The following is a 24,595-nucleotide window of genomic DNA, read 5'->3' as shown; positions in this document are numbered from 1 at the left end:
ACTCCAATTGTGAGGGTTTGCGGTATGCAGCGAAGGGGGGGAAACACACAAACACAAGCATTAACTTGGTTAGGTTTTTGGAGATGCCGCCTACTTGGACCACCATTACGCATTGATGTGTGTCCCCCCCTCCCCCTCCCCTCCCCTCCTCTCCCTCCCCTCCCCTCCCCTCCACAGTGAAGCAGCAGAGGAATTTCTGGGTGCAGATAGGACCACTCCTCTCTCTGCATACGATTGTCTCTCCTCTCTCCACAGTAGGGGGCTCGCTGGTGAGGAGGGGGAGGGTGGTCTTGCAGTCGACGAGAGACGAACAGGAGTTTATTGAGGAGTATAGCTGCAACGCGAGGGGGAAAAAAAAACGCATGCATCGGAGCTCCTCTGCCTTGCGGTTGGGAAAGAGGAAAGAGAAGAGGAAAAAAAGAGAGAAAAGCATCGCGCTTGGACGACTGACCACTCTGTGCCGAGGAACTGCTGCTCGCATTGTTTAACTTGTTGATGCACCGTTATTCTCCTGCTTTCCCCCCTCTATTGTCTGGCTGCGGTGACAGATAGATGGGAGGCGGAATCGCAAGATAGCTGCTTTTTTTTTTTTTAAAAACATTTTTATTTATCAAAACTCACCGTGGATGCATTTTAAAGCGCAGCCTTCCCCCTAAAGGTGGGTGGATTTATTTTACTTTCATTCCTGCTCACTGATTGGTGATTTTTTTTTTTTTTCGGAATCCAAATTCACATTCTGCCGCAAAGTAGGCTTCAATAACTGAACAGTTGGATTTTAAGGAGAGGGGGGGGAAGAGGAAAAAGAGGCTTGAGAGTGATACTCAACAGTGCTTATGCGCAGTGCCAAGTACAAGTAAATGGGGTTGTGTGTTTTCTTATCACATTCTGTTGAGCCCAGCAGGCGCCTCAGAAGCCTAACCACCAGTGTCTCTGTCTGCTGTTCTTCCTGCAGATGCAATTCATCTCTGAACCGTATAGCACTGTGATAACCGGAGCAGGGTTGTGTTAAAACACTACAGGCCAGCATGGCAGCAGGTGTAGCGGCGTGGCTCCCGTTCGCCCGAGCGGCGGCCATCGGATGGATGCCCGTGGCGAGCACCCCGATGCCCATCCCTCCGCAAGACAAGAAGAAAGGCAAGGACGGACTCATCATCCTCAACGTGAGCGGCACCAAGTTCCAGACCTGGAGGAACACTTTGGAGAGGTACCCGGACACTTTGCTGGGGAGCACGGAGAGGGACTTCTTTTTCCACGAGGAGACAAACGAGTACTTTTTCGACCGTGACCCTGACATCTTCAGGCACATCCTCAATTTCTACCGCACGGGGAAGCTGCACTACCCGCGCCAAGAGTGCATATCGGCGTACGACGAGGAGCTCGCTTTCTTCGGTATCATCCCGGAGATCATCGGGGACTGCTGTTACGAGGAGTACAAGGACCGGAGGAGGGAGAACGCGGAGAGGCTCCAAGACGACGAGGAGATGGACCAGAGCAATGACGTCACGCCGGTAAACCTGACGTCCCGGGAGTTCCTGTGGCGGGCTTTTGAAAACCCTCACACCAGCACCATGGCTCTGGTCTTCTACTATGTCACGGGCTTCTTCATTGCCATATCAGTGATGGCCAACGTGGTGGAGACGGTGCCGTGCGGGACCATGCCCAACAGGGCGAAGGAGATGTCCTGTGGAGACCGTTACGCACTGGCCTTCTTCTGTTTGGACACTGCGTGCGTAATGATATTCACGGTCGAGTATCTCCTCCGTTTGGTGGCAGCACCCAGCCGCTACAAGTTCATGAAAAGTGTGATGAGCGTCATCGACGTGGTCGCCATCATGCCTTACTACATCGGCCTGGTCATGACCGACAATGACCAGGTGAGCGGCGCGTTCGTGACGCTGAGAGTCTTCCGCGTCTTTCGGATTTTCAAGTTCTCCCGACACTCCGCGGGGCTGCGCATCCTGGGCTACACCTTGAAGAGCTGCGCCTCCGAGCTGGGCTTCCTACTGTTCTCCCTCACCATGGCCATCATTATCTTTGCTACGGTCATGTTTTATGCAGAAAAAGGCTCCACAGCCAGCAAGTTCACCAGTATCCCCGCAGCGTTTTGGTACACCATTGTCACCATGACAACACTGGGGTAGGTTGCTGCATATAAGTCCATAAAAAAAAAAAAAATCCCTTCATCAGTTGCAATGAAACATCAACCAACCTCTTATCCTGCCCACTGTATCCATGAAACAATGACATATGGTAAAAAAAACAACAAAGAAACCCCAAAAAATCATGTACTATAGTTCTATTACTCATGAACTTTCATTTGTATTCGAGAGGATGAGTTATATTAACATACAGAGCATTTCTAGCACACATTTTGGCCATTGTTTGAAGTAATTGTCGTGTGGCCACAGGTGGTCATTTAGTAGGCATATTAACGGCCTCCAGCTCTGCTCAGCCAATATGAGTGCATGAACGGTCTGCTTTCTAAAGGCTTCTGTGCGCCATTCACTGCCTATCAATGAGCCCGCACCTCACAAAAAGCCCTTATCCGAAGGTTAGGCCTCGTCCCTGCCTCTATTCAATGGCTTTTATTGGCGGCGCTCTTTTTTGAAAGGTTACCGCAGTGAGCACAAACACTGTGGCTTATAAACAGACAGTGGAGGTGTCGTTTTGTTTAATTCCACGTTGCAGGAGAGCTCTTTAATGATCACATACAAAAGAGGCTCCAACTGGCCAAGGTCCCGCATTACGCATTTATAGTGCAGTGATTGAATTAAAGGCAAAGTAGTTTACAAAATGCATAGATTACACACACACACTCACACACACACACACACACACACACACACACACACACACACACACACACACACACACACACACACACACACACACACACACTCACACCCTCCCCCTCCCTGCACCGCCCCATCACTGCCTCTCATTCTCTCTCTCTCTCATTCTCTCTCTCAGCTTCTCTCACTTCCTTTAACGAGGTACAGTAAACGTTTGAATGCTAATTTCATGCTCATGAACAACGTCAGCTGTACTATGTGCTGATGTGGCATAAAATAATTAAAAGCGGTTAAAACGATTACTACAAATTAATTTGTATTGATGTGCGCACTCAACCGCGCAGATGCTGTCGTGGGTTATTGTTATTATTATTATTATTATTATTATTTCCATTACTCATTCGAGCTCAGCTGCTGCGGCGGTACGCTCTCCAAGGTGCTGAAAAGTTGTTGTCAATGAGTCGACTGGCCGCCATTTGTTTTATTATCTGTTCGAATGACAGAGAGTGAATGTGGCGTTGGAGTGCCCGAAGCGCGATTATTAAGTTATGCATTGGGAAATAATAATCGGACCGTTTCTAATTGGTGTGTAAAAATATCCTGGTTTCTTCTTTACTCGCTGCTTCATGGACGAGGGTGAACAGACACTCAGCCAATGTTAGTCCTCAGGCGCTGCTTTCCACTGATGACACAGAAATGAGGTCCTGTTGAAATAATGTTGTCTTTTAATTTCAAAGTCATAACATCGCAGATCAAACATTGCAAAACAAATTGCCACCGGCTGTGTGTACTTGTGTGTGTGTATACGGCTATGTGTGCTTAAGAGTGTGCTTGAGATGTGTCAGGCGTGATTCTGTGAATACAAAGTTTAGATGTGCAGTTTTCTGATTACATTTTTGGTTTTAATCGGATACAGAAATGTTCACGCACCACGACAGCAAACTGCAATGTATGCTTGACTTTTTATGTGTTTGATACGGATCCTTCTTGATCCTCATATCTGCATTGATGCAGGCACTCGGCACCTGGTTACCCTTCAGCTCTGCAGGCAACATATCTTATTACCGCTATTGTTGTGATTATTTGTATTTATTGTCACTACGCCAACCTCTCTCTATCTTCCCTCATGCAGCGGGTGACACTGAATTAGTGGATTTCTTGTCTTCTTAATGGCATACAAAGCTTCCCACTGCACTCACTCAATACCAGTCGAACTACCACTCACCCTCGAAATGACCAATGAGTGCATAATTAGCTATATGCACGATCCGGTGATTGAAGCTGCCAGCTGAAACGCAATGCTGCATTCGCCATGCGTTCCATTCAGACTCAAAGCGCAGGTGAGAGATGAGTTGTGTAAGAGGGTTCATTATTTATCTTTGGGGAGCAACAAATATGTTGCTGCATTCAGCTCGAAATCCCCTTTGTGTTGCTTAAGATGGATTTGAAAAAGATGTTCTGCTGTGTGAGGAACAAAAATGAAATGTCCTTGGTAATGGGGACGTTTCTGTCACTCCTTTGTGAACCATGACAGCCTGGCTGACAGATTTGCAACCTCAACTGAAGCCTTGCAGTGGTGCAAAATGCTGCATAGTGGACCACCGGTGGAGAGGCTGAATACCCATCACTGAAAGACAAAGTCGGCTCCTTCTCATGATCCATCATTGTCTTGAGGTGTGCTTTTAAAAAATAAAATAAAACACTTACAGCCGTACAGTAGAGCTGAATTGTGCTTGTTATTGTCTGCTGAACACACTGACGTGTGGATACTATCTGTTGTTGTCCTCTTCTCTAGTAACCTTCAAATTATTATCTGATCAGGGGAAATGAGGTATCTCAGGATGCAGAAAAATTGAGCCACGCCTAACAAATAGTTATTTAAGTCAGATACAAATGGGGTAGTCTTTTCATTCGGTTGCAAATAAGCTCTTTAAAGACTGGCGGGGGCTCTACTGACTGTAACCTCCATTTGAGGCATTTGATTTCATGCTGATAGTCAAAGATGCTCTATGCCTGCATGGTATCATGATGCCTTTCCACTACATATATTTTCAATTTCCCTGACTCTCACCCTGTGGAAGTAAAGACAGTGGCATGCGTTCTCTCCCCCGCTGATGGCCCATTGATTGTGCTTAAGCAGACGTGCAGACATTGGGAGAGCAGGGGCTCCTGTTCAGAGGCACTTGGCAGGCAGCCTGAATGAAAAGGAAGGGTGCCTGGAGACTAGCAGAGAATCAATAGCACTGTGCAGCTGCGTGTCACGCCTCTGTGTGTCTACTGCTCTGTGCCACCAAACACAGGACAAGACCCACTTATCCCTCCTTATTTATTGAGCCTAATCTCTGTGGCTGCTTTCGGAAACCTAACAAAGAGGAATCTGCCTCTGTCAGAAAGCTCCTGCCAAGATCTTCAAGAATTGGGCGACTGTGTGTTTGAGATATGAGATTCTCATCTGCCGTGTTGTGTTTTGCGATATCTTTGGACACTGCAGTGCAAGGGTTATTTAGTGACTTGATTTAATATTGTCCATTTAAGGCAGCGATAAATTCCAATATAGAGATAGCATTCCACTTTATTAGTCTAGAATCAGACGTTGCAGTGTTTTCTTGCTCTTGCTTTCTCTAGATGATCCACACAGTCAGGGTGAATTAGCTGCAGAGGGACTTTTTGGTGCTTCAGATCTTTTAAGTGATTTAAGGTGTAATGGAGTGCACTGCTGAGAGCAGCTGTGAAAACGGTGGAAGTCAAGCGCAACCCACAAGGGAAGAGGAGTGGGGAGGACAGGGTTTAGTGTGGCATAGAAACACACTCGTTCCTCTGGACACAAACAGACATTACCTTTGATAGACGTAATGCATCCGACACAAGCATTTTCTTTTTCAAACACACACACACACACACATTTTCTTTACGAATCCTCATATCAATATATTTCTTTCAGCCACTGCCGCTGAATAATGAGGAATGATCGTGCTTTACTGATTTGGTGTCACATTTACTATGTGCATTGTCCTACGGTGCAACGAACACGGCTGCACGTTCTAGTCACTCAACAGATGCAGAATTTATCACCATGTCGTTAGTCTGTTCTACAGCTCCACCCACCAAATACGACTGGAAAGGCTTGACAAGTGAGTCCTATAAACCTCTCGGGATAGGATTTATAAGACAGAGGAGACAAGGTTAACAGACATGAGGGTCACTGTTGGGCCCATAAACCACAAGAAATATAGCCATTATCATGCTTGCCAGTTTTGACACCTCAACCCCATTGCAATCAAAGCCTACAATGTGAAGCATTAACTTCAGCTTTGATACGGTGCAAAGCGAAGGTTTTTGAAGTCCAAACCCCTTTACTACATGTCAAATGTAATTGAAATTTACAGGAACAATCTGGAGGGCCTTTTACTGTATCTGTACCAATGAGATAACAAATGCATTCTTGATGATAAAGCAGTCGTGTGGTTGGATAAGTTACCATGCCCCTTGCAGCCAATGCAGAGGATTTTCACTCTTTTTTTTTTTCTTTTCTCCGCCTGAGCACGACAGTCAGCGAGAACATTTGGTGTGTTTGATTATGTGCTGCAATGGGTGTCATTTTTGTGTTCAGTAGAATACATTACACCAGTTGGCATTTTGTATGTTATGCACATTATGTAAATCAACAATCCATTATGAGTGATCCAGTGAATTTCTGTGTAAAGCAGAAGTGGCTGATGTGAGATGTGTAGGCTGCCATTAGCCTGTAGCCTCATAGTGCCTCTCCAGGTGCTTTATTGGGGAGGAGGGGGTGATGCTAATATGAGGCTGGTATAATGGTCCTGAAGTGACAGGTGACTTAATGAGGGGGACCTGGCACTGAAATGTGTTCTGTGCAAGATCCTTTCTGCCCATGCAAATGACTGTGAAACGGAGGAGTGAGAGCGAGGGGCGGGAACAGGAAGCCAGGAAGATTAAGATCATCGTGAAAGACAGAATCTGTGAAAAAAACAATACAGATGGTCTTTTTTCTGCTAAATTGAAAATACGCAAGCCCCTGCATTTTATTCATTCTCTTTGTTTTCATCACACTGAAACAGTTTCACACTGGGAGCTAGAGATTTAAAAGGGTTTTATAGAGGTAGGAGTTGAATGATTGATTAGCATTTTATAGGGATTCATATATTACAGATTTATTACATCATATTTATGTACTCTAATAGGTAGAAACTTCAAAGACTCTCCTTCCCACCTTAAATTACATTTTAATAACCGTGTATGCGGTATATTTTTTATGAATAATATGATGTCAAAAAGAAAATGTGTTTGTGGTCAGTCAACCCTGAACTGAAAAACTGATTCTGGCCAGTTGGTAGGTTGATGTGAGGCTACTGTGTATGTGAACTGATTCTAAAAGCAGGCATGCGTCACTGCGGATGGTCAGATTGATAAATAATCCATATGGCAAGGACAAAATGGCTATCCCCCCATTTGATTTGATTTCTTTGACAACCCGTCTTCGAGGCAGCACCAATAACACTCATTCCATGCGGGGGGTTGGGGGTTGTTTCATTAATTCACTTTGAATGTGCTGCATTAAGCAGGGAAATAGACTAGCATGTTCTGCACTTGGGCCTGGGTAACGTAGTGTGAGGACATAAAATATGGCATCAGTGTTTTTTCCCACTGCTCAGCATTTTCATCTACTTCTTTGTATTGCAAGCAACGTCAAAGATTAATGGAATTTTCCAGAACGAGATTAAAGTTGCTCCGAATGAATGCAGCATCACTGCATTAGGAAATAAGCAGATATGTGAGAAAACACATCACCTCGATTTCATTGTTGTTAGAAACTATTTGCTCCGTCTGGCTCCACTTCCATCCAATCTAACAGCCAAGAAACTCTTACCTAACTTGAATGAAACGGGGAAAATATTGCATATTATGTGACTGTGTCCTATCTTGAAAGTTGATATGTTGTAAAAGATATCGGATGCAAAGCGTACTACACGAGATCGGGGGATCAAATGGTGTGAAAATGATAAACCCAACACACAGCTTTCTTCTCTTCTGGTGCTGCATGGCTTATTTACATACTCAGCATTTACATACAGATGAAAATGGCTGGTCTACTCATGGAGATTGGTATGCAGACACACAAAAAGCCTCCTCATCACTTTGTTGAGATGTACAACGGTATTCTAAACAGTTTACACTGTGCTTAGCATTAGATCCATACAATTATCATGTCAGGATCACAATAAACGTATTGTCAGGCTAAATGTAGAGCTCATTATTCTAAACATGTCTCCACATTCATTACTAGGCTATCGTAGAGAAGAGATGTGTTTTTTTTTTGTTTCAAAATGAAATTTTGAACTGAGCCATGATGGTTTTTAAATAGCTGACTATTCAGAATGAAACGGATCATCTGGCCGAGAGAAAAAAGGGGTGAGCATTACCACAAAATTTGGTTTCAATCCAAGTAATACTAGTACCAGAATCACATCCATCTTTTATTATTAAAGGCAGTAATGGCATGTAATGTAGAGGAGGATCACACATCATGATTTTAGGGGAACGTGATCATCTTATCATTATTAATAGGCTACTTCTGAATGTATTATTCATCAGTTTTTTAATGGTACATAACAAAATGCTTGTGAAGTCTATGACCTAACGAGTGTTCGCCATGTGCATGTGCGCAACAACAGCAGGGAAGCAAAGAGTCCCTGCATTACTGTAATAGGAGTGTTCATTCCATTTTCTTTTGGTATCAATCTTATAGACGCAAGTATCAATACCCAAAACAAGAGTTAGTGGCCGTTGTCTCAATCCATTAGGTATCGATTCACCAGCCACTACAGCACAATTCAACCCTGGAAGACACAAGCAAATGAAAATATCTTCATCATTAGACAACAAACACACGACAACACACAAAACAGACAAATGTAAGAAACACAACAACGTGGTGTGGAAATAACTATAAATTGACAAACACACTAATGGGCTAACAATGGGGTTTTTTTTATTATTGGAGAAATATGCTATACACTTCCCCTCTCACTAGTATTTTTGTTCATCAGTATTGAGCGTCCCCATGGTAACGTTCATTGTGTTGCGTACCACTGTTTGTTTTTCTTTTCTTGTCCTTTATGTGTCAGGTTGGTGAATGAGTTTCCTGACTTGATTGTGTTCATTTGTTTGCAGCATCTTTTTTTCTCTTAATGCCACAAAGGTGTTGACAATATTGTGAAAATCTTTTATTTCATATTTCAAATCATAAAACTAATTTATTTTTCAATAGTTATTGGTAACTGAAGGCACAGACAAATAATGTTGTCCTGCCGATAAAGGAGTCTTATTCAGAAAGTATTTTTATGTTATTGTGGAGGTTATTCTATTTTCCATTGTGTCAATTAATTTCCTTTCATTTTAGTAGGACCTGACATTCAATACACCATTTTCACATACTGCAGAAACTCTTTTTATAAGTTAGAGTCCAGCCACTCAAAGTTTCCTTGGAGAGACATACTGTAGTCACTACCACTCACTTGTTTAAATTTTCATGATCGGGGTTCTCGCTGTAAGGCCAGAAAACTAATTATCAACTCAACGTGGTGTTGAAACAATGGAGAAATGAATTGGCATGAATAATTCCCACATGGTGGCATTAGCATTTTGAAAAAAGAAAATCACTGTAATAAATTGTAGAGTTAAACATATGCAAGTCACTGGCCTTGCATTTGTTACTTCTGTGTCACACTGGAGCTAATCGCCATTAAAAGAACAGACTGCAGTTTGTTTTACACAGAGAGCTGTAACATTTTTAATATCCGCTATGCCTGTCTGAACATTACACTTCTCCCTGCGTTGGCATGTAATGAGTGCTGGTTGTGGGAGAAACAGTTGTTCATTTTATTTTTAGATGCCACTGTCACTATGGTAAACATATAACTTAAATTCATTATGCTGCATTTCCCAGACTAAATCCAGTCTTTGTCCCCTTTGTGACTTCAAAAATCACTCTTTGCAGAACAGATGTAGGAACAAAAAACGTATAAGGGCCGTGATGATAGTCCCGACCGTCACTATGAGGAGTTTAGGAGGGGTGAATAGCACTTTACACCGATTTTTTTCTCTCTCAGGTGCATGGGGCAGCATAGCAAACACAATATCTTGAAACGGTGCCAGCTTTTATAATGCCAGCCTGTGAGTATCCCTCCCCCTGACATTTGTCTCTTTATCAAAAACCCCCCTCAGCCAACAAGCCAACATCTGTGATCAGCAGAGATTCAGAGATTATAGCTAACAGCAATCACCAGTCTGCTGTGTGAACGAAACAGAATTTAAAGAGTGATGTAACTTCTGCCGGTCCAACACCGCTCTGAAGAGTGATAGGATATCACTAGATAAGGTTTTAAAATGAAAGTTATGCTCTTTTTAAAGCCTCTCAGCAAAACATGAACTGGGGCGAGAGATATGAGAGAAATCCATTAACTATGACAGTTACCTTAGTTTTAGAGTACCTACACTTAGATGTGGTGTAGCATACATTTATTTGACGGTGGCTCACTTTCATCGTGTAATAGTGTGTAATGTTAACACCAGTCACAGTCTTGTATCCTGGGAGGGCGTTGAAATCAATGTGGACTTTCTTGTACAAAAGACAAACAGAAGGCTTGTCATCAGTTTCAGAGACAGCGGTGAAACTTTGATGCAAACACATTAATTGAAACTTGGATTGCTGCCCATTCATAATAAGTGAACGTGCGCCGCTTCACAGCAGAGTCGTGAATATTGATTCAGCCTGTTTGTCGGCTTAAAGCTCCGTTTCACTGCTGATGAATCGTCTCATTTTTGTCAGAGCTGAGGCATCTTGTGCCAGTTTACAGCGCCAGGATACCACAATAAAAGCTCCCCATGATCAATACTGATCCCACTTGAATGAAATCCGCAGATTGCTGTAAAGGCAGAATACACATCTCTGTAAAGCACAAAAGGGCAGCCTAAAATCGAGCTGCCTAAAATCGAGCTGCCCATACACTACTTGCCACCGTTAACCCAGTTATGTTGTTGAGTCTTTGCCACGGGTTCTATAGATTATTAGTTTCTGTATGTAGTATGAATGATACGAGGCTATGTCCCATTTCAGATAAGGTATAAAGAGCTTCCTCCTGTCTGCCTGGCAGGGAGGTCCTGCTGAGATGAAGGATGTCAGCCTGTCACCCTGACGCATGGCAGCTGTTTCCTGCCTGCCCCGGCTTCTATAAATAGCTAAATATATCACCTAATGTAGGTCATTTGGTCAAACAGAAAACTAAACAGGGCATGTGCTCCAGGGCTATATTTTTCTCTTTCACCTCAAAATAATTTCTCATGTACAAGTGTACCAGTGACTATTTTCCTTTTCTTTAACTGTCTTCCATCAGTTGCAGATGGATTGATGACACATAAAGTGGCGATCATAGAGTGCTGTTATTTTATGACAAGTTCAGGCTTTCAGACACCTCCAGCTGATTGTGAGTGGATTAGATCTTAGAAAGAGAAGTATATCCTTTTTTTTTCTGCTATCTATCATTTTTGCAACTACCAGTTGCTATTGTAGTAAAAGAGCTGCTATTTAGGTTACCGTCTTTTGATAATTTACACAATAAAGCCTGTATAAAATAAAGTTTTTCAATACAATAGCTATGTATGACTACCAGATTGTGAAAAGTGCATTGCTTTTAAGCTGTTTTTATTAAGGTGTTTTTTGTTATGGAGATTGCAAAAAAAATGCAGTCACACAGAACAATATGATAAAATTGAATAACCACAAAATATGGTCTTAAAGAATTTCCACTGTGTTAAATCAACACTTTACTGCCACAGTCTCAACAGAGATTGAGCATTAAATCTTCACAAAGGGAAATGGTGATGATGCTTTTATTGTGCCCAGCACCTGTAAATTCAGAGCAGTCACATGGCAGGTTGAAGGCATCACATATCAGTGTCTGTCTTTTGTCTGTATTTCAGCATAATTTACTACCCCGCAGTGATAAACCACAGTATTTTTTCGAGGTTTCTGCATAAATAGATTTCTCTAGCCACACTAGCAGCGTGGTTCTGCCGACTGGCTAATCCACCACTTTGGTGCAGACTGATATACCTAAACAACTACTGAATTAATTTCTATTCATTTTGGAGAGGAAATTAATGATACCCAGAGAATAGGTAACATGAATGGGTATCATGAAAATGGCCTACTGACTTTGGTGATCTTTGGTGACTTTTCCTCTTGCGCCACCATGAGGTTGCCATTGTAAGATTTAAGTGAAAATGTCTCCCCAACTGTTGGATGGCTTGTCTTTAAAGTTGGTGCAGATATTCATGATACCATTAGAATAAATTGTTATTACTTTCGTCAGGAAGAAACACTTCAAAACCAGGTACCCTACCTGGTTTTGGCTGGAGAGGCGTGACCACGCCCACTTATGAAATAGGAAGTGTATATCAATTTCAACACCATTGGCGGTGCTCTTAATGCAGCATATTTGCTACAAAGTTTTACTGATAACAGTTTGTGGTGTTTGGCTAACAGCTTAACTCGGGCAGACAGCTTGGTGAGTTTAAATTTGTTTGTTTTTTGGCAATTTGGTTTTTTTTCAATCACATAATACCGCAGTGGTTGTGGGAGGCACACCTGGAAGAGATACTGGCCCGTTTCCACAAAGCAGGTTTAGTGAAAACTCTCGGCTAGTTAACCTCGAGATGATTGAGAACTGTTTTCAGTTCCAGTGGGGCAGGTAACTCAAACAGTTACCATGGTAACTGACTCTGTGAACCTAACCTGCCCGCTGGCAGGTTTTCTTTAACAAACCCTGCATTTCTCTCTGTCTCCTCCCTCTGACCGAGCCAGACACGCTGTTTAATTTCCTCATTGATTCGGTCTGTATCAAAGCGCCTGTCGAAGTGCATTAATTAGCAGAATCGAAGTCCTGGTTGTGTAACGGTTTGTCATTCAGGGAAATCTAAAGTTACTGCTCTTATGAGTTGTCATTTCTTTGAACAGCGGGTTTTTTTGCCCTCACATTCAAGTATTACATGGCGTCAAGCCACCCTCAGCTCAATAAAATTTATTTTATATAAATATATAACATTATGACTCTGTGCACGCAGTTGATGTCAGTTGTCGCTGATGGAACATAATTCCTATAATATTGGAGATTATATGTTAATATTTCGGAGAGAGCAGGACGTGGTGCAGCTGCAAAAATAGTTTGAAAGTGAGTTGTTAAATAGGCTGAGTATGGTCTGACTGAGTTTTAACAATATTTCAAGTCAAATAGATGTCTACGTTTTGAAATCTACTGCATTTTTACCTTTTAAAGATCTATTGATCTATGTTATTTTTACATTTTTAACTATATGTTTCAGCTTCAGTTGCTGTCTCATGTGTGTCCCTGTCAGATTAAAGCAGAACAAATATATTTAAAATTTAATGAAGGCTTGAGCCTAATTCCCAGTCAGATTCATCCGCTCACTAAATGCATGTCTCATAAATGATTAATTAATGGACAACACAGAATAAAACAGTATTGTATTAACTTATTGATACAATTCCCTGCTCTGACTCTTTTTTTAAAGATAAATGTGCACAGTCTATATATATATAAATCCACTGATGCTATTACTTTTGTATACTTGTTGCCATGGTGAATCGTGGTATCGGAGTGCCATTGATGATGGCTTTTTTCATTCATCACGCACAAGCTTAACTCGCTGAGTGAATAAACTCAGAGTTGATTGAACAAAATCAGATCAGCTGTTTCTTCAACCAGAAACAGCGTTTCCAATCTCAGGGTTAGTCAACTCAGAGTTTAGGGTTCGGATTAGATTTGTTAATTCTCCTTTCTGAAACAGTGCCATGCCCTCTACTGAGGGCACCTTTCTGATGATCCATTTATTTTTCATGTAGTGCCATCATCAGGTCAAAATTCCAATTTGTCCAATTCTTTGGTATATGACCACATACCTGCAGTACTGCTAATGCCATTCACATCATCCTCAGCTATACTTTATATTTAGTGCTAATTAGCAGATGATATGACTACCATAAGTACAGCGGCACATAGCTGCACGTTTTAACTAGTCTTTCAAGGTAACTGTAAGATGAAGTCTAAAAATGGTTAGACCTGCTACTTGCTTCACACTGGATGTCTTACACATTTGATAATGCTATCACAGATAATTTTTAAATCACTGCTAAAAGAGATCATGTGAGTGCTCAGTTTAGGACAGTTTGCTGTCATTGTGTTGTAGCTTCACATTAGGTGTTTTACCATTTTATCACAGAGCAGGAAACTAATTAGGTACATTTACCCAAGTGTTGTTAAGTAATATGAGATAGTTGGACTTTGATGGAGTATTTCATTTTTTACTGCTTTATACTTCAGCCCACTAGATTACGAATTTACTTAGAAAACATGTCATCAAAAAATACAATATGAGGCACTAGTCTCTATTAAACTACCCAGCTGTTATGAAATTGTTAGAATTAGGCTCCAATTAACCACCATTGTCAAAATGCTGCTTACACATGAATGCATCGATAAGATACAAATTTGAAAGGGGGCATTCTGAGTTTTAATACTCTAATACTTTAAAATACTTTTGGCTTAAGCAAAGCTTTAAAGGAACTTTACATTTTGACAGAATATTTATATAAAGCAGTATTTCTTCCACCCCTGGCCAGTTCCTCCCAAACTGTTTATGAAAATGTAAAAAATGCAAAACAAAATCTTTGTGTATTCAGTTCAGGTATCTTTTTAAAGCCTTCATGCATGTAGTGAATCCACACTCTGGAGGGTAAGTTAGGCTACTAACTAACAAGGTCAGACCAGGTAAGCATAATGAAGCATTGAAATGACAAATCCTAATCTTATCCTGTCAATGCCTTCTGATACAAAAAAAAAACATTACAGTGGTTGGTTTTTATTGACTTAAAAATGGCAACAATTTAAAAGCTTTATTCAGAATTGGGTGGACAATAGTAACTGTAGATTGATATTTTCGCCTAGTTGTTATTGAAGTGTGTGTTCTGCTTCCACCTAAAGGATTTCCTGCCTGCGTGTCTCTCTGCAGGCATCCTACTCAGGAGTATCTCAAATGCTTAAGGATTGCATTTCCATGCAGGGATTTTCGCTTCTTTTTTCAAGGTATTAATGCAAAACCGTAAACAGTTGATTATTATTTGTATTTTTCCCCTTAGCCAATTGTCTGTAATCCCTGTGGAGGAGCTTTAGAGTTAGATTTCTGGCATGCATGGCTTTATCTTTACATAACGGCCACAGACAAAACGGAGTGTGTCTCATTTTGACTAAGCCACACATTTGGGCCAAAAGGCAAAGACAAGCAAGTGAGGACAGAGAAGAAAGAAGCTCAGAGAGTTAGCATTAATAAAGCCCGACACTGGAGTCAATCAAGTCCAGCTTTGTCTCATTATCCTGCACAGGCAGACAGGCTTTTCACGTGCATGGAAACCAAAACTATGTGCATTTCTGATAGAAATTCTGTTAGCATGTGTGGTGGTGATGTTTGATCCTCGGGTCCTTACTGTCCTCTGGAACTCACAAGCGAATCATGCCTGATGATCCTGGGAGGCAGATCCAGCGTCAGCCTCTCTAATGTGACATTCAATTACCTCAAAAGGTGAAGTGGTCCTCATTCGGATCCACATAACAATTTTGCAAGGACTTTGCTACCGGTTTACACCTCAGGACTCTTCTCCACATTTTTGTGTACACATGTTGGTGACAGAAAAACAAGCTGGGTCTCCACCGTTCAAACTCCTATGGATGCCATTTCTATGAAATGGCATCCATCAAAGTTAATGGGCTGTAATCATCACCACAAATACACTGTCATACATCCCACTGCTCGCTCCTGAGTATTCAACTCCCAGTCAATGGGATGTAAAGAGTAGCAAGCGCATGGAATACAATTTACCATATCATTAACGACTCCAAGTAGGAATTGGAAGAGAATCAAAAAAAAAATGTTGCCGGTTTTTCAGAATTAAAAAAATTCCTCTTTGGGGACTGCAGAGGAGATTCATCAGACGTGCATGTGACATCCAGTCGATATTACTGACACTGTATTTCGGGAACTTATCAACATTGCCATCTCGTGGATAAATTCTTATTAAACTATGTCACTCACTGCCGATAGATCTGCTGTGCGGTAGATTGACTTTCCAAGCAGCCAATCTTGCCAGCTTCAAATCAGGGTTCAGCATATACCGTATATATCTACTTATCTCCACCATGTATACCACTGGACATCTGATTATACAGTACATCACAACACACAGAAACACACACACGTACACAAATTACTCTTTCACTGTCTGGTATGGCAGCGCTCCAAGAAGACTGTCCCCGTAGTGTTTGTGTGTTTGATAGAATGTTTTAGCTGTAGCATCCCCAGAAGACAGTTTGTAGACCTCAGCAGATGGAGAAGTCCAATTAGAATCCGGGCAAATGAATGGGAGAGATGGGAGACAAACGTTCCAACTCTTTCTCTCTCCCCCAGGACAGACTGCTAATCTTAGAGTACAGGTACAAAACCAACATCGCTTCTGTTTTTGGAGAGGAAACATTTAAAAAAAAAAAAGGAATCGGAATGAAAGCTGGAAGCAGGCGAGGAAAAACGCGCCTGTGATTTGATTTCTTAACGCTAGACAGTCAATTTCATACAGCTTGCTCTCACTCCACATCTACAGTATGTAAAAATATCTCCTTCTGTTGTCTGATTCTTCAAGGGCAGACGTCCCACAAAGCAATTGCCTTGCCATCAGCCAAGACCAAAAAAAGGAGAAGAAATGAAAAAGTGCTTAAATATAGCAACCCCATGGGATAGTAGGAGGTAGGGCGTGCTGAAGTGTGATTAAAATGAATAACCTTCATTCAGTCCCGATTGTTAACGGCACATTCGAATGTGCAGTCTCTGTTGGAGCCGAAGCTGTGCCTCTACAATGCCCGTCTTCGAAGTGCTAACATCATTATTCATCAGGAGGCCTGTCCTCTGCGGTGACGAAGATGCTGAAGTTAAGAATAATGGGGAGTTGTGTCATTAAGTACACATGCTTTTTCCAGCTGGCCCAGGGTCAGTTTAATTCAGGCTTCAGCAACCCCCCTGCTGTGGAAGCAGACACAGCTATAAAACTCCTTGATGACTGATAGATTGTGCGGATGCAAGGCCAATTTTCATTCGCAAAATGACCTTTCGGTTTCTGTTGTTGTTGTTCCACCCATGGCCCTGAGTTATTATTTTTCTTGTCATTTTTTGATTTGACAGGAGAAGTCTCGTGGAGTGAAATGGGAAAAAGTAATGATGTCCCCAATGCGCATGAAGAAGCGTGGTGCAGTTTGGGGAGATGGTGGATATGGCGGCAGCTAGCAGCTCCGCTCTGCCCCAGGGGCCAGTCAGCAGCTGTTAGAAGAGATGTAGCTCTTCCCAATACTTCCCCACAGGTTCTCGCTGGTTCCTGGTACTCGCTGTTATCTGGGCTTGCTGCTGTCGCCAGTCTGGCTGCCGTCCACACTCTCTGAGAGACCGCTCAGTACATTTTTTACGCTTCACCACTCTTTCTGTCTCATCCCCACCACTGCTATTCCCCTCAGCTTCAGTGTGAGATTTTGAAATGTTCCTTTGAACTTGAAGCCGTTCTTTTTTTATTTTTTTTATTTTTTTTAAACGGCTGGAATTTGTACCTTGATGTTTGTTTCAAAGACACTCTGAGGAATTTTAAATGCATTTTTTTCCCCCACTGGTATGACAAGTAATCTGAGGCTATTTAGGCATTGAGCTTGTATTTACTTGCAGTATCCCATATAAAGCATCACCATCCAGCATGAGAGTGTCGTTTTGCATGTACAGGAAGCAAGCGTGAAGATTAGAGCTTGCAGCTGTTTGGTGTAAAAAGCTGATATAGACAATTTAAAGTTGCAACACAAACAGAATCTAAAAAGTTTTCTGGCGTTGAGCACAAAGAAAATCAATCATTTACCCCCAAAATGTATTATTCTTAAACTTTCTCCTTTCTTCCAAATTCTAGAAATAAATTTGTTCTGCTGAGCCTTACTTTTTTAATCTTTAATAGTAATATTGATCTGCCCAGAGACTGCAGAATGATAGTCAATCAATCAATTCCTTCTTGACTTGGATAGAATAGTGGTTTGAATAGCAATCCCAATATAAAGTCAACTGACTACCTCGTTTTTCTTCATCAGTGGATGATGTTTACTCATTTGTCTGAGAGATGGATCCGTTGACCTGAGAGCTCAGTTTTGATTTCAAAGTATTCACAGGTTCTGTTTTCTCAAATTAGAGGAATTGCTGCTTTTCTTTGTTTTCCATAATTGGCAATTAAATAATCTTTCGGTTTTGAACTGTTGGTCAAGACATCAGACTTCAGGTCTGATGGGCATTTTCAATTATAATTTTTTTTTATACATTAACATGTAAAAGTGTAGACAGTTAACAGATTAAATGGGCACTTCAGCCATTTATTATTGCATTTTCTTAAAGTCTGTGCATGTGAGAGACAATATTTTAAAAGAGTTGTTAAAAGGAAACACAGAGGCTTTTTTCCATAGTATGATGAATTCCATATTCCAAAATTTCAACTCAAAAGCGTCTTTCACTAAACCCTCCCTGTGTGGTAAATGCCTTTTCTTCAAACTCTACACTTTCTAGTTTGTGGCTGAGGCCTTATGATTTAAATTTGAAGACTCTAAGCACAGATGACTCTGACACCACTATGATAGCGTTATGGGTTATTTTCATTATTCATCTGTTTTTACAAGCTGAATACATCGTCACTATGGGAAAACTAATCTTCATATGTAAAGTTGGTGGAGAGCCCAATAGATGAATCGATACCAAAAATAATCAGTATATCCAGCTTGCACATGTTATTTTTTTTTACGGTAGGTGTCATATTACCAGGAGCACAATTTCACTGAGCTCCAAATCTGTTGACTCTGTTCTGCCGTTTAAAGTGCAGATTTTTAGATACTGTAACTCATGAATGCACACGCTGCAAACTCAGAGTTAAGGGGCCATTTGGTGGAGGGAGCTGATATCCAGTGGCTGCTCTGTGTGGAATCGCACATCAAAGTTAATCTTGCACCGTCTGCTCTGGTGCCGTGGAGCACTAATCTGCTGTCAGTGTAATGAGGCTCCTGGACCAGTTCCTCTTTCCAACACGGAGGCACTAATCCACAAGACCTTTAACGTTTTTTTCTCTCCTCCATCACCTGACCACACAACAAAGGTCGCAGGGGTCACTTTGAAGTCTCATCTGATCAATACTAGATGACCATTTGCATAGGTTCGTATGTACAGTATGCACCAGTAAGAGGCTTGTTTGGCCCATTGTGTCTTTGTGAGGAAGAATTTTGCCTTTGCAGAATATAATAAAACAACAGCTTATACTATGGTCTTACTAATGCAATTACTACTGAATTTCTTTTTTAATTGGTCATCACTAAATTATTGCGTTTTTCACCTTTTAACCCCCCACCTCAGGCCTTTAACAGAGGTGAGTTATCTTGCCACCTGCTTGATCAAAGCTTTCTGTGTTCAAGAAAATGCCACCACTCTCTCCTGCATGCCGATTAACCTAGATGAATACTGAATGAGTTCATTAGCATAATCGCTTGAGTGTCTGATTATTTCATTTTATTATCACGTTCTCTCATAATCCATAGCTCGGGCGCCCTTTCGTGCTTCCAACCCCTCTTTCATGTTCCTTTGCCCTCCCCGTTCAGCCACGAAGCAGTGTAATTGCATTATCAAAGTATTATTCTGACGTTGTGGGAATATATATTTTAGCCTCTGGCTTTCTAAAGTATCGTTAGGAAGGTGGGCAATACATCTAAACATGGAACCAGAAAATTGGACTTTGATCAATGTTTGAGTTGGTTTACCTAGTTTCATCATGTCCTGACTGATGGAAGACTTGCACCATGCAGACCTCCCCTGATACATATTACTCTCACATTTGCTGTTTGCGGGACAGCCTGCTATTTTTATGGGTCCGTGTGGACACTTAACCCTCGTAAAACTTCTATTAATACAGAACAGCCATTCATCTTGTAATTAAAAGAAATCGCCGTAAGGAATTGGTTGTAATCATGACCACGAGGAGCTGAAGTAGAGGTGACTTGGCACAAAAAAGCAATGGAATAGGGCTGCTTTTTTGCATAGGACAGCAGTTGTTTCCCGAGTGTCAGCAGGTGTAGACTGGAGAAGAGCAGAAGAAAAGGAAAATGTCAAGCAGGGCTGTGCTATAGCGCTGCATGATAATAGAAAAGGAGGAGGAAAAAAGAAAGAGAATGAAGCGTTTCATCTCCATCTCATAGTTAGAGGCAGGCAGGTCCAGGCAGAGGAAGGGTGAGTCAAAGTCAGGAATGGAAGAGCGGTAGAGAGAAAAGCTTTTTATCATCCCTGACTCTTAAGAAGATCTCCCAAATGAGAGAGGGCGTGCATGCTAATGTCAAAGCCGCGATGATAACTAGCCGCCTGGTTTCTCGGGGTGAGGGTTAAGCTGGGATTTGGAGGGCTGAGGGAATACATGTTTGATATGTGAGCGAGAGAGAGATGAGGTGCCTTTGCCAGAGCTATACGTGGGGGATTATTCTATATGGTTTATCTGTGTCTGCGCGCCTAGGGGAAAAAAAAGGAATTTCACCGGCCTTTATTGGTTCTGCGTAGTTCCTGAGTCTCCACGGTGAACCTTCGAATGGAAGATCAAAGCCACGTTGACACTGCTGCATCACAAAGTCTTCATTTACAATGCATTAACGCCCACTGGCATGCAACCATGCGTTCTATGGCTGGTTCTTTGAACTTCACATGCTAATTTACAGCTATAACCATCGCCTTTCACAAATCTGCAGAGACTGGATCTCAGCTGGATTGTGGAAAGCATGAAAAACAATCTCTTGCACACTTCGATCATACTGCGTTTCAACATCCAGTCGGAGCATTGTTGTGTGTCCATCTTTTGCCCGCAGAGTTGACGATGTTCACCTATCTCAAAGTTGTCCTTCCCTGTAGCTATTGTTCGCAGTTACTCATACTTGAGTGCTCTGTTTTTTTTCCTGCCACACGTATTACACCAGGCAGTGCGGTCTTCTGGCTGCCTCCTATCTCTGTTTTCCCATCTCGCCATTATGTTGTGTAGTTCTGCCAGCCTCTCCTTCATTCCCTTATCACCTGCAGTGAAAATCCAGCAGGCTAATCCCAGCGCCTGTGGGATTCCCCCCTTTTATAATGATGTATATCTGAAGGGATAGCATCAGAGCAGAGTCCTATCGGCCCACACACTCTTAATCCCATCAGTCTTTGGTGTCCAAACCCAGGAGAGGCAGCGTTTCGGATGTGGTGCTCCCGGGCTGCAGCCAGAGATGCCGTGCTGAACATCAGGAATGATACGTGGTGTTTAGGGATCATGTTGGAGATCGTGTTCCGTTATTGTGCTTCTGATTCTTGAAACCTTGAGGTGTATCTCCCCCAAGGATTGCATTGCAGTGGTACATAATGTAGCTGTGCTGCTGCATTGAAAAAATTCCTGCAGGGTGATAGCCACCAGTGATGCTTCCAGTCTCTCTGGCATGACAAAGACTTTATTTTCCAGTCTGTTCATTGTGGAGACGGATAAATACAGAATGTGCTTAATATTTTAACATGCTGACCAAAACACAAAACACATTTACATTTTCTCCATCAATAATAAAGATTTATGGTACACAAGGGAGAATTTTCCTTTATTCAACTAGCTTCACTTACCTTTGTTTATGTGTAAATGCAGTAGTCTCTGTTTGCTGCATTTCTCTTTCTTACTCTGTGGTCAGATTCACGATGCCTATCGGCACAGAGAAGAATGATCATATAGCCCTTCCAGTCTTGTTTTTACGCACTCAATTTTTTATGAGAGCTCTTAATATGACATAACCACCCTCAAGACCTCTCCTGCAGTACTCCATAAATCTTGCGGTCTTCACAAATACACCCCAGAAAATGTATATCTCCCTGTCACTCATGTTAGTATGCCTCTGTGACATGCAGGCAGCATAATCCATTTCTTGAGATTCCGGATTCATAGTTGTGTGAGCAAGATGGAGTTCGGGAGGAAAATTACATTTTTTTTGGTACATCTATTATTTAACTGTCAGTAAGGATGAATATTATGCTCCTTCAGCCTTGTGGAGAAGGAACAGAGAACCGTATTGTCATGGAGCATTGCTCCATTTGCTCCTTGTCACGACTTGTAAAAAATGGAGCATATCTCGGTTGGTCAGTGTAAGGCTTCATCACTTCTGTGTCAGGTCCTCAGATAACATTTAATGTTGTGCCCACTCTGACAGTCTCTGCTCTAGCTTTACTTTTCACATCACGCCCGCAGGACATGTCACCACTCTAAGGATATCCGATACTTCCCGACCTTGCCACTCTCTCAGTGTCCCTTCGCTGTTTTAATGCCTCTCTCTGTCATTATCAACTTTTGATTGTTACAGTCAGTGACAGTATCGAAGTTTCAGGATAATTGACAGGTTTTGGTCTCACAGGTTTGGAGGGCTTGTCTGTGCTGTAGAAACCATCGAACTGTGAAACTGGGCGAGTGAATTACCCCAGGAAGCACCGATAGGGAGGGATGGGATGGTCGGTGAAGGTCAAACAGATCCTGCATTCACCGAATTATCAGAGACGTGCTGATGACACTCGATGCAGAGAGCATGTTTGGAATTTACCAATCTGGTCTTTTTGATATGATAACAAAAATGCAAATCCTGTGTAAGACTCAAAGTGGTTAACCTTGACGTTTTTTTCCACAATAAAGTGCTTTTTTCTTCTTAGAGCATCTCAAAGAGCATTTCATAGTAAGTTCACAGTGACTCAACACCCACAGCAGATGCCTCGGGGCGATTGCTTGCAGATAATAGGAAGCAAACGCAGAGTGAGATGTGAATTTAAAACCAATCTCATGGAAGAAGGTGGGATTGAAATTAATTTGAGTTTCAGATTATCAGATTGCGGGCCACTCAGCAATTATTGGCATGAAACAACGGATACAGATCATGCATGAGATAGGACAGTGTGCTTTATTCAGCTTGATTCTTATCAGCTGACAGATCGAAATGCTTAATATATTAATTAAATTAGTTTCATTCCTTTGCTTCTCATTGAAATATCAAAGTGAAGTAGATCAAAGTGCGGTTGGATGAGATTCAATGGCTTTACCATGACAGATTTAATAGAACAGTGCCACACAGTTCAGCAGCTCCGGTATCTTTATCACAGGGTTTCTTCATTTGAACACTTTGACCTTCATTGCTCACATCAGTGGAATCAAGTGCTGTGAGGCAAGTCTTTCTCTTTGCTTTTATTATTGCCCTTTGCCACAGTCACTTCTGCAGGAGGCGAGTTAGTTTCACCGTAAAAACCCAGGAAGAGGAAGCTATAAGTACCATGACAAAGGTGCCAGTGGATGATTGGATTTTAACGCTGGTGACAAAGCCCCCTCAGCCGAAAGATCTGCCGCAATCCTTCTTGGATCCCGATTGTCAGCACTGCTAAGCTGTTGGCGGTGAACTCAACACGGCGTGTGGTTTGGTGGGGACCTTCATGGTTACATCAGAAACTTAAGCCTGTGCTCAATCAAGAGTTTTTTTTTAATGTTTTGTTTTAAGTGTTGCCTTTCTCCTGCCAACCCCAAACTCTTTGATAGGTCGGTTTATTTTTTGCGCACCAGACGCAGTGGAGCAAACGATCAGAACGGGTCAGAGTTTTACAACTTAGACCCTTAGAGATTTCATTTCATTTTGTTTGATTTTAGAATTAAAAAAAAAAAAAAAAAAAACCTCTCTCCTCAGAAGAGAAATAAACAAATGACGTGTCTGTAAAGTCATCCAGATATCTTGTTCTATTTATTTATTTATTTTCTCTCGCTTCCCACTTACCAGATGGCAGTCAGATTTCAGACACAGGGTTCTGGAAGACAATCAAGGAACAAGATTGCTTTTTTAGGAAGGGGGATTGGTTTAACTAGATGTCAAATTAAAGGCCTGTTCACTCACACGCACACACACACACACACACACACACACACACACACACACACGCACGCACACACACACACACACAATCCGAGTACATAATCTCGTGGCTGTGTGTGTGTGTGTGTGTGTGTTTCCGTGTCCATGTGTTTGAGTGTCGCCGCTTGCTGTGCGGCAGTGAGGACATTTACAGAAATCGGTCTCAGAGCACCCTCTGATGGAACACCGCACCACTTTTAGGGTCAACCGCACAAACTCTGCCACACAGGTTGATACAGGGACTCATGAATGTTTGATTGGTCTATTATCCGAGCCGTGTGGGGACATTCATCCCCCGTTTCTGGAATTCAAATATTCTTTTTAGTTGGACATTTCTCCCACACCGTCTGAGGTCGAAACCCCCAGTTTCTCTTTCTCTCTCTCCCTCTCTCAGTGCGCTGGGCTTCATCTGCAATGCTGTCATCTCACCGTAGGACAATTCTACAGAATGCGCTGTTTTTTAAGAACGGTGCGAATGTGAGCGCAGTATGGTTTCAGGTGGGTGAAACTGGGGAATTGATACTCAGTCATTCCGACACTCCTCTTCCTCCTCTGCAGGGTGGATAAGGATCTGGCCATCCATCTTCATGTCTCACCCATGTCTGCTTGTGGTAGCAAACGCGGGTACCTGGTAGTCAGAGACAACAAGAACAAAGCAGGAACATTACTTTAATC

General features: G+C 42.1%; 1 protein-coding gene across 1 annotated transcript in view; it reads left to right on the top strand.

The window, feature by feature from the left end:
• Positions 1 to 1,025: 1,025 nt before the first annotated feature.
• Positions 1,026 to 24,595, top strand: part of LOC129108804 (potassium voltage-gated channel subfamily D member 2-like) — a 31,195-nt gene continuing 7,625 nt past the window's right edge. Inside the window, exon 1 of the mRNA XM_054620724.1 lies at positions 1,026 to 2,137. Coding sequence (XP_054476699.1) covers positions 1,026 to 2,137 — 1,112 coding nt within the window. The remainder of the gene's footprint in view (positions 2,138 to 24,595) is intronic.

The sequence above is a fragment of the Anoplopoma fimbria genome, chromosome 19 (genome assembly GCF_027596085.1).
Source record: "Anoplopoma fimbria isolate UVic2021 breed Golden Eagle Sablefish chromosome 19, Afim_UVic_2022, whole genome shotgun sequence".
Lineage (NCBI taxonomy): Eukaryota > Metazoa > Chordata > Actinopteri > Perciformes > Anoplopomatidae > Anoplopoma > Anoplopoma fimbria.
Note: the sequence above shows the minus strand (reverse complement) of the source record. Positions and strands in the feature narration are given on the sequence as shown.